The sequence below is a fragment of the Rattus norvegicus genome, chromosome 18 (assembly GCF_036323735.1).
Source record: "Rattus norvegicus strain BN/NHsdMcwi chromosome 18, GRCr8, whole genome shotgun sequence".
In the NCBI taxonomy this organism is placed as follows: domain Eukaryota; kingdom Metazoa; phylum Chordata; class Mammalia; order Rodentia; family Muridae; genus Rattus; species Rattus norvegicus.
Genome location: NC_086036.1, coordinates 48,264,647 through 48,275,452, shown reverse-complemented (window position 1 = coordinate 48,275,452; position 10,806 = coordinate 48,264,647). Strand labels below are relative to the sequence as shown.

General features: G+C 42.9%; 1 protein-coding gene across 1 annotated transcript in view; it reads right to left on the bottom strand.

Moving 5' to 3' along the window:
- Positions 1-5,621: 5,621 nt before the first annotated feature.
- Positions 5,622-10,806, bottom strand: part of Zfp474 (zinc finger protein 474) — a 30,275-nt gene continuing 25,090 nt past the window's right edge. The window contains 1 exon segment of the mRNA NM_001107380.2: positions 5,622-7,403. Coding sequence (NP_001100850.1) covers positions 6,170-7,210 — 1,041 coding nt within the window. The 5' untranslated portion in view covers positions 7,211-7,403 and the 3' untranslated portion in view covers positions 5,622-6,169.

Sequence of the window (10,806 nt, the reverse complement as noted above, 5' to 3'; positions counted from 1 at the left end):
TCATAGGTAAATCTATATGGCCAGATCAACAGTTACTTTCATTTCTGGTTCTACTTCCTCTCTGGGCATGCCTTCTGTTGTTCGTCCTCCACTGACAGTTCCACAGTTCGAAGCTACCACCTTCCAGAGCAGTCTCTCTCCAGGCCTTTCTAGTCGGTCATCTTTTTGGATGTTCATTCTCCAACTCCTTCAGGAGTCAGCTTCAATCCTTCTTCCTTTATCATTTTAAAAATCTATTTGTTTTCATTTTATTTGCATTGATGTTTTGCTTACATATTTGTCTATGTATACTTGGTGCCCCAGAGGTCAACAGAGGCATCAGATCCCCTGGAATTGGAATTAGAGATGGTTGTAAACTAACATGTGAATCTTCAACTCTGAACTGTGTTCCCTGTGCAAGAACAGTAAGTCCTCTTAACTGCTGAGCCAGTCCAGTCCCTCAGTTGGTTTTCTAATCCTACACTCACTCAGATTTCTGTAATTACTAATAACCAACACGTGGACATTCCAGCCTTGCCCTCTCTTCTTAGTCCCAAACTCATTCATCTCAGCTCAGATTATACTTAAATACCTCAGTACATTTTATTTCTAGAATGAAATCACTCCCCATGGCCTACCTTCTTAAAAAGTGGCACAATTAAGCCTGCTTGTTCCCACTAAAATACTGGAGTCCTCCTTGGTCTCTTTCCTCACCCTTCCATATTTCAATTCTTACAAAGTATGCCCACCATACTTCATCTGCCACCAATCACTGGAATCATGATACAGCTAAACAATGTGTGGTGTTCTGTGAAGGGCAGTGTGAGGGATCACCACTGCCCTGATGCCACCCCTATGCTTCTTCTTGTGCAAGATCATCCCCCATTAGGTGCCAGACACTTGTAGGCCCTTTAGTTCCACTGTAAGGTCAGACCGGTCTCCCCCTTCAGCCACACCCTCACAACAACCCCCACACCCTCACAACAACCCGCTGGGTTAATGCTGTCACTGGTCATGGGTTTCAGATGAAGAATCTCCCTTGAGGTTTTCTCTAGCCAAGGTTCTGAATGTTGCAACCTCTCATCACAACACACTGGGCTATCAAAATTTCATACTATCTGGGTTTTTTTTTGTTTGTTTGTTTGTTTTACTTTTCATATTTCCTTATCATTTTCTTCTAAGACTAAGAGCTGGGTCTATTATTTTTATGAATGTATATTAGTGTTTAGGCCAACACCTAATGATGAATACTCATAAGTTAGCTAACTTGTTTCTTCTTCGTATTGCCTCATGCTTAGGCTTCCCAGGGTAACAATGGTCCCACCTAACCATGCTGGGAATTGGAACCACAGGTACACAACCACTGAGTTCTACCACTGAGTTCTACATTGCCTTGTACCCTTGATGAGTACCATTTAGATTTAGAACTGGCCCTAGCATAGCACTTACTTTAGAACCTGCTACCTAACTTTAAGCAACTCTTAACTTCATACTTCCCACCAGAAAATTAGAGAAAATTTAGAACAGATTATGTGTACAAACAAAGTGCTAATCAGGAAAAGCCATATTGAGTCATGGTGCTCCTTCTAAAGTCATGCTGAACCGTAATCCTCAGTGGAATAGTGATTCTCAGGATGTAGGCAATGACCGAGTCACAGAGGCCTCCACCTTTGTGAATAAAATTAACACCTTCTTCAAAGGGTTCAAGTTTGAAGCTAATGCTTCCCCTGTTGTGAAGACAAGTGTTACCCCAGAATAGCACACAGCCCCGTCTTGGACACAGAGCATCCCACCAAGACAGCAGTGCTTGCTGGTACTTTGATTTGTACGGCCTTGTCTCCAGAATGTGAGAATCAAATCTCTACTCTCCATAAATTACTCTGTCTCAGGCATTTTCATAGTACAATGGATGAATATATAAAGATACTCAATAAAAATAGTTCATATTTTCCTTCTTGTCACTATATTTTATGTTCTATTTAGCAGAAATCGATGCACAAATATGAAAATGGGTCATATCTGCTCTACCGTTCTTTTTGTGACAGTCCCATTAGCTATTCTGCCTTTAAGGTATGAGATTCTCCTGCAGAAACAGCACCTCTAAGTTCAAATCTAATAGTTACAAATAATTGAAGTTCATGGTTGTATTATAAAGGAACCTTTTTAGATTTTTAGATTTTGGAAGCAAAGGGGAGGGGCTGGAGGAATTGGAGAGATGGTTCAGTGGTTAAGAGCATTTGTTGTTCTTGCAGAGGACTGAGGTTTGATTCCCAGTATATGCATGATGGCCCACAACCATCCATAACTCCAGCTCCAAGGAATTTGATAATCTCTTTGACCCTTGAGGACACCAGGCATGCACACATGTGCACACACACATACACGCACAGAAAGAGAGAGAGAGAGAGAGAGAGAGAGAGAGAGAGAGAGAGAGGAAGAAAAACATTCACACAGATAAAAATAAAAATGAGTAAGGGCTGCATAAGTCGCTCAGCAGTTAACAGCATTCAAGCACTCAAGTTCACTTCCCTAGACCCACATCAGATAGCTTTCAATCATCTGTAATTCAGCTGCAGGAGGTTTGAACACCTTTGGTCTTCTAGGGTACCTTCAATCAGGTACAAATACCTACACATAAACACATCCCTATCCACATAATTAAAAAGAATAAGAATATATCTTTTTTTTTCCTAAGGAGAAAGGCAGTCATATAATTTGACAATGTAGAAGGCATTAAAATGAGACAGCAGATGGCAGCACCAGATGCTAGTGATGTGTTCGGCTGCAACCCGAGTCCTGGGGATGCCAAAAGCACTCAGATTCAGTTCAGAGACACAGTCCTCTGTAGAAAAGATAGCGTCACTGAATAAAAATAATTTCTGCTTTGCAACGTAAGGGCAGGATTCTTAGGAACACTTCATGTATTACCAACAAAATCCCAAGACAATAAATCCCTAGCCTTACTTAGAGAGGGTCAGAGGGTCATTGGGCAAAGACGGAATTTGGGTTTATAACTATGTGTTTAACTATCATCCTGGGCTTCAAGTAACTAGAAGAGGTCTCTAGATAAAGACTGTAACAATCAGCTTCCAAAAAAGAGCCAACTTGTCAACATTCCCTCCTTTTGTTTTAAAATAAGAAATAACAATGGCCCCTATCACATTCTTCAGCAGATATCATGGAAAAATACTTACAAAATGAATGTTCGATTATGCAAACACAATAATAAAAAATCAAAACAATAATCTGTATTTTTCCACATTGAGCATCGAAACTTCATATGAAGTTTTTAACTAGGTGAAGCTCACCCAAGCTTTTCTTCTTTCAGGGGAAGGAAGTGTCACAATGCTGGTCATTAGGGCCAGAGTGATGGCCTCAGGACAATCAACTTTTACATAATCGTCACAACTTTTCTATGAGATCACAAAGAATAGATTTGGCTCTGTATTTCAGATAATACATAGCAGGAGAGTTTGAGTTCGTGTAAGGATAAAGAGAGGGCCCACTTAGATCTCACAGGTGAGCTTGCCTCATAGGCATTTTTTTCCTTTGATTGACTGCATCACAAGAGAACTTTCAACAGACAGCCTTAGCAGCACTGTAGTTGGCCATCAAACATCACTGTCACCCAGTGAGAGCAAATTGTTTCCCCAATACCATGGCTGTTAATGTGAACATATATATATATATATATATATATATATATATATATATATATATATTCCCTCTCTGGAATTCAGATTGAGTCTCTTGAGAATATCAGGCAAGATTGCTGACACTAATCCAAGACCAGATCCAGAATTCCAAAGTAAAACTGCTCTAATTGACAAGAGAACGAGATGAAGCAGGCGTCCAAATTGTAAAAGGCAATGCACTTCAGTCAGCCAAAAGTTAGCTGTCACAGGCAGATCCGACTCCAGAACCTAATGATGTATAGGTCAGAGCTCTTTACGAAAAACAAATGACTCATTATAAGAAGTGGAAAGTGTGTGAGGAAGTTAAAATTTCAACAGATGGGATCCAGAAAGCAAAGTAAACTGGTCAGAAAAGACCTTCTTCTGAATGTACCTTAGAAGCAATGTCTGAGGGAATAGATGATGCCTGTCACTTCCAAAATACCTCATGATTTAGGGAAGTCTAAAACTTGATCCACTTTAATTGACCCAAGCTTGATTTAAATGTGGCCCCTATGACCTTTTGCTTAGATGACCTGTCAATGTTTTCACTGGGACCTGTATGGTCCCCAAATCTGTCAGGACAAAGGTAACAATGGTGGGTGACACTTTCCCATTGTCACATGGCAGGCAATGCCTTTGAGGGTCTGGGTACACACTGGCAACATCTAGTCTTCTTGGGGCCTGCCTGGATTCTCAAATACATGCAGGCATCATGGAGAAACCACCACTGCTGACATTTTTCTCCTCTAGACAGCTGGGTGGGGGAGGGAGGGAGGTGGCTTTTTATGACAACACAGGCCCAGTCAGTTGGTCTCTTTTGGCAGTTGTGACTGAGAGAACCTGCTGTGCTTAGCCGGTTGGCTCTAGTCTTGGAGCAGAAAGTACGTGTTACAACAGGAAGCGCAAGAATCCTGACCATACTCCTCCCTAGCTCTAGACCTGTGACGAGAATGTTTAAAGTAACATGCTACAAGAAACAGGGCTGAGAGTTCAACAAGAAACAGGGCTGAGAGTTCGGATGCTGGGATGGTTGCTGATTGGTGACCCTAAGACACTGATCCTTTAACTCTGTTTCCAGACCCCACACATCTTGGAAGGAAAGCAACAGGCAGAGGATAGGAAAACCAGATCAGGTTTATGAGACCAGATCAGAGCCCACGCCATACTTAAGCATTTGGATTTCCACAAGGCAAAGAGTTTAGCCATTTTGAATTTTTTTGTCTTCAATATTTTCTGAAAAAAAAAATGTTCTGCATGTTGTTCTGACTTCTCTGCTCTAGGATGACTGTCATGGGATCTTCGAAACTAGTGAGTCCATAATCTTTAGTCATGGAAATTAGGAACAAGGACTAGACAGTTCTCAGAGTAATAAAAAGCAAAGGCAAGAGAAATTAGATCATAACAAAAGATGTGTCCTTATCATTCTAGTTTAATAATGGTTTGAATTATCTTTGTTTCCTTAAACTACTCAATTTATAAACATTATCTGGCTAAAGATAGTTGTCAGGAGGCCACGATTAGGAGTTATGAGCATGCTTGGAATTCAAACAGCCAGGAGGAAAGGCCACCTCCTCTTTCTTACAATTGACATATAAGATGTGACAGGGCAGTGCCCTGATTTTATGGCAGGACGTGTACAGGTCCTGCTGTTCAGCTGGCCACCTTCATAAACATCCCCACCCAATCCTGATAATGGTGAGACCCCAAGTCAAAGGCTAATAACTTTAACTTTATAGGCTGACAATACTTCGGTTCACTGCTTAGAATGAGGTTGGGGGACACCATCCTATGAACAATCTCCACAATGGGTACAGAACACAGGACTGAGAACATCCCAGAACCATGCATACATATCTAGTTACTTCGGCATCCATGAAAGGGTTAACCCTACCCACCCCCACACACGTTTAAGAATCATATATGCCTTCAACAGAATCACCCTGCGTCTGCAGAGCACATAGACTTAGCAAGTGTTCCAGTGTTTAATTGTTGCTAAAGTCATTTGGGGTTTTTGACACAGATTCTATTTTAGTAAGATAAACTCGGCATAACCCAACATTGCCAGAACTGAATTCCTAAGGTAGATGACTAAAATAAACCAGCAATAAACATTGGCCGTTGGAATAGGAACCATATCTCTGTAATGTAGACACGGCATTAATGACTCATTTTAAGTAACAGTCTCTCCCAGGGATCACTGGGATGAGGGGTCAGAGAAAAAAAGTCCATCTCTTTTAGGATGTAGGACTGAAGAGGATTATGAACCAACCAGACAAGGATTCTGTTAGATCTACTTTGCAAAACAGACACACACACACACACACACACACACACACACACACACACACACACACAGCCCCTAGAGTCCAAAAGAAGATCCACTTGGACAGGCTGCTTTGAGACACAAGTAAGGCTTTGGGAGAAACCATCGTTGGGGCTGAGGTGGCTGGCTCTGGGAATAGTTCTCTTATCCTTTTGAAGATGGAGTATGTCCCCAGTCCACCTACTTCATCTTATATGACACCAGTTACCTTGTCCCCATTGGGTGCTTTCATTTTCCTCTGATGCTTGGAATTAATGGATCCATTTGGACCGCCTTTCCTTTCTAGGTTCAAATTTAGAAGTTTTAGTCCATTAGGTTGAGATCTACAACTTCTCTGGTGTACAGGTAGGCGGTGTACAGCAAAGGTCCGGCCACAATTCGGGCAAGGCACAAGTGCGGCTTGACTCGCCCTCTTTTGGCTGGGCTGTCCAGTTGGAAGAGGTTGAGGCTTCTGGGGCAGTGACCGACGCAGCTCTCTAGGGAGACGGTCATTCTCAATTTTCCACTTTTCCAAGCATTTAGGCTCGTGGATAGGAAGGGACAGCGTGCCAAATTCCCTACCACAAATGTAACAGATGAGAGTCCTTGGTCGGACTGGGATACCGCTAGAAGTTTTCTTGAGGCCAGTAGGAACGTCAGGACTATTCGTGTTTGCTGTTCTAGGATTCTCACCCTTTGACTTGCAGCTTCTCTGGTGAACCAGGAGACGATCTGGCAAGAATGTGCGGCCGCAGTATTCACAGGGCAGCAGCTGAGCCTGCGCACTCTGAAATGCCTCCTCGGCTGCCTGCAGATTGTAGGAGTCACTGCCACCGATGGGCTGTGGTTTGGAGGGTTCTGGCCTCCTCAGGTGCTTGGGTAGTTTGCTGTTCTCAATGCGCCACTTTTCCAAACACTGAGGCTCATGAATGGCAAGTGATTGGGACCCAAATTCTCGGCCACAAATGTAGCATATCCGGAACCCTGGCCTGCGGGATGGAATCACAGGGGGTCTAGGTTGGCTTTCTGACATAATTCGACTTGAGTGTTTTGATAGAATCGCTGTTCCCGGTCTCCTTTTCTGAATGTTGACCTTTGGGTTTTTCGTTAGACCACCACTCTGCGTTTTCTGTGCAAGGGCTGAACGGGAACCACTAGGCGGGACAGCATGCTGGATAAAGAAGGTGAGCTCTTTGGAGTGGTGGATAGTTCCTCGTGGTTGGCTGGAAATCCTTTCATTTCCTCTTTCCATGAGCAGAGGAGTCTTTCTCTAAATGCTTGCCGGAGTTTCAGGCCACACTGGTTCTGGGCTGCTGCTTAGACTGAAGGCTAGTGACGCTGATCTGTCACGGGCTTCCACATGTTGCCAGTACTCAGAGCTTCGTTGGAGAGCAGCAGTCAGGAATGTGGAAAAGTCCCCATTAAGCCTTAGATGTCTCCAAGATCTGGAAGGAGCAGGAGACATAAATAAGAAGTTACTATACGCAGGGACAGACAGACCTTAGATCTGATAAACTGATAAAAGACAGCACTTTTTTTAAATTGGCCATGTAGTCTATTTGGCTAACTTAGTAGCCGCCAGTACATTAGAAATAGTCAAAAACATCCACACAAATGTGAATCGTTCATCTACAAATGGCAGTGTGCTAAAATTAGCAGAGCAAAATTATTCACCAAGAAGGCTGAAGAGGACATCCCATAGACATAGATGACACAAACAGTCTGAGTCCAGGAGGAGGACTGTCCAAAGAAGAGAAAGATGGAGCTTCTTCTAGCCACAGAAGAAAAACTACAAAAAATTAATGGGATCAACAGGCCCTGTAGGAAAACTTCGTGATCCCTCAAACCCTTCTTCAGAGAGTCTTAACCCTTCAGCGACCAAGACTCCTTTGATAATTGTGAAAACACCAGGCTTCTTGGGATGTTTATAAAACAAACAAACAAAAATTGTTTTTTTTAAACATTATTTAAAGGCGAAACAAATTTTGTTGAAATGAGTCAGGTAATTGAGGTGACTGTGTATTAGGGAATGTAGTGTTACAGTCTTCTTGAATATTCAGGACCCAGAAGAGAGATCTGAGAACGTTCATGGGGCTGCTATGCTCAGGATGCTCTTCCATTGTGCATCATATTTATTTTGTTTTATACATGTATGTTTGCCAATCAGTTTGGTAGAGAAAGAAAGAAAGAAAGAAAGAAAGAAAGAAAGAAAGGAAGGAAGGAAGGAAGAAACAAACGAAGAAGAATATGCTGGCTGTTTTTTTTTTTTTTCAAACAAACTAGAAGAAGAAGCTGATAGGATACTGAGATCTCATTATGGGCAAAAGATTTAATCTTGGGAGAAATCATGAATACATTTTATTGTGGGTAAACAACTTAAACCTATCAGAAACCTTGGATCCCTGTTCCTGTCCTGGGTCACCAGGTCAGGGTTAGAGCCTGAAAGCATCCATTTAGGTGGTAGGGACTGCACCAGATCTGAGGCTCAGCATATATCAGCAAACGAAGGAGCTGGTAATATGAAAACCCCAGGTATAAGGTTTATAAGGGACAAAAAGAACTGTGAGATCTGAGCCCAGTTCCTGTATTTTTGGTGCCAAGAAAAGCCTGAACCTTTGTAGTTTAGAGATCAACTCAGGTCTGGCACAGAGAAGGAAGTGATTCTTCATCCTGACAGCTCCTCAGGCAGAGATGCTAACACGTGGCAACCAAAGAATGTGTTGGCTCAAACAGAGTGGCCTGCACAGAAAATGAAACTCAGAGAAATGGATCGCTTTCTCAGTACCATTCGAAAAGACAGTGGACTCGGGAACACACGGAGTCCAGGCTAAGGGGCGAGGGAACACACATCTACCAGCACTGAGTAAGACACTCAGAGCCAGTACTATTCTGACCTAGTTATCCTCTTCCCCTGAAACCAGGAAGTTAAAGATTCTGAAAGTACTGAAGAGATTAGAAAACTCAATATAATAAAATAGACTCCCAGGCCTTAAACTGCTTCTCCATCTGTCTCTGTCTCTGTCTCTGTCTCTGTCTCTGTCTCTGTCTCTGTCTCTGTCTCTGTGTCCTTCTCCCTCCCTACACACACACACACACACACACACACACACACACACACACACACACACAGCCGATTCTCGGTGTAATACTGAGAAAGCCCTGTGAATAAACAACTCCTTTACTCCCTTCTCCTGAGGGAAGAGACTAATGTTTAGTGAATAGCAGCCGTGGGCCCAACAGTGCTCTAGTTTTCATGTATATAATTCAGTTAATTCTGGGACAGTGATGAGGCAGATGTCATTATTCAATTTTATAAACAAACTGCCACTCAGAAAAGACAAGTTGCCCATGACAATTTCTAAATGACAGGGGTTCAATTCCAGTGCTCGTTGGCTCCAGGGTAGAGCTCTTTCCATTATCCATTCAACCTGAATTCCATGGAGCGTCTCCCCTTTAGTTTCCGTCCCTGATTTAATGCACTATTCATATGCCTCTTGGGCACGCGCCTAAGTGCTCTCCAGACTCTGTGCTTGCAATGGGAGGTGGGAGGAGGATCGCAGATGGAAAAAACAGAACAGGGACAGAGACGCTCCCCAAAGGCAAGGATGTTCTGTATGAGACAGGGTCGTTTTATTCTGCAGTAAGTAGGGTTTGCTAGAAGTTTCTTCCGGTTGAACTGTGATACATCCTTTCTCTGGACCTAACAGCCTCTCTTCAGGCTCCACTATGCAATTGGCAAGGGAGGGGCAGGGAGTGGGGTAGAGGTGTGTGAGAAAATGACCTGTTGTAGTTACAATAGACACAAGACGGCCTTGAAGCCCATTCAGCGAGGCCAACTGGTGTCCCACCTGAGGCTGTTCGCTGCTGTCTTTACTGCATGAGAACGCACGTTCACTGTGAAGACGGTCCCTGCCGCAAGCCCAGGAAAACCCCTTACCGTTCCCATTTAATCATCAGCTCCGTCTTCTCCTGCGGACATTTCTCATTGCAAGTGAACGTATCAAAGTGAAAAGGAGGAGGAACCTGGCAGTGGACTTGGGGAAGACGAGGAATGGCGTCTAAGGTCCCTGCTGCTGGCTGTGCCAAGGCAATGCGCCAGGGTAAGGATTGTTGGTGTTCACACTGTAAGTTGGTTATAAAAGCAAAAATGCTAGAAACATTCAATACATATACTTAATTCATGTAAAGAAATCGGCCCGTCACCCAGACACATCGTAAAACAACTTTGCTAGCACATAAAGAGAAGCACTGTGAAAATCCAGCCAGCCAGCTTCGCCCCCGGCGTCTATGGAGATAGGCCTGAATTAGGCATTTTTAACCGTATTTGCAAGTTGAACATTTCAGGAATGCTTTGTAGGGTCCATATTTTATCAGGAGAATGACCTTTTCCATTCCCTTTAGGGTTCATGAGAAGGGAGACGCAAACACCATATTCGAACGCAATAGTTTTGAGAATCCAGAGCCCATTTTGGCTTTAGTCGATGTTCTTTAAAAGGAAGACCATTGGATGCAAACAAAAGTGTGACCGAGTCTTTTAAAACTACTTCAATCTTTTAAAATTAATATAATTAACACATGAAATGGCTCCTTCTTATAAGTATAGAACCTAAATTCTCCAAATGGGGCAAAAATGTAAGAAAAAGTTGAAGCTCATCCTGAATGGACACAATTCAAAGGCAAAGAAGGTTTGGTTGTTCTGTCTTTTACACTTTTCAGCAGCCTCCATTCTCTCTAATATCCTGCGTGAGTACAGTTTCCTAATGTACTCTCTGGTCTTCCTTACCTGTGAAAATTTGCTTTTTAAAAGAAACAAATATAGCCACTCACAGGGAGGCTTGTGGCAGGTAA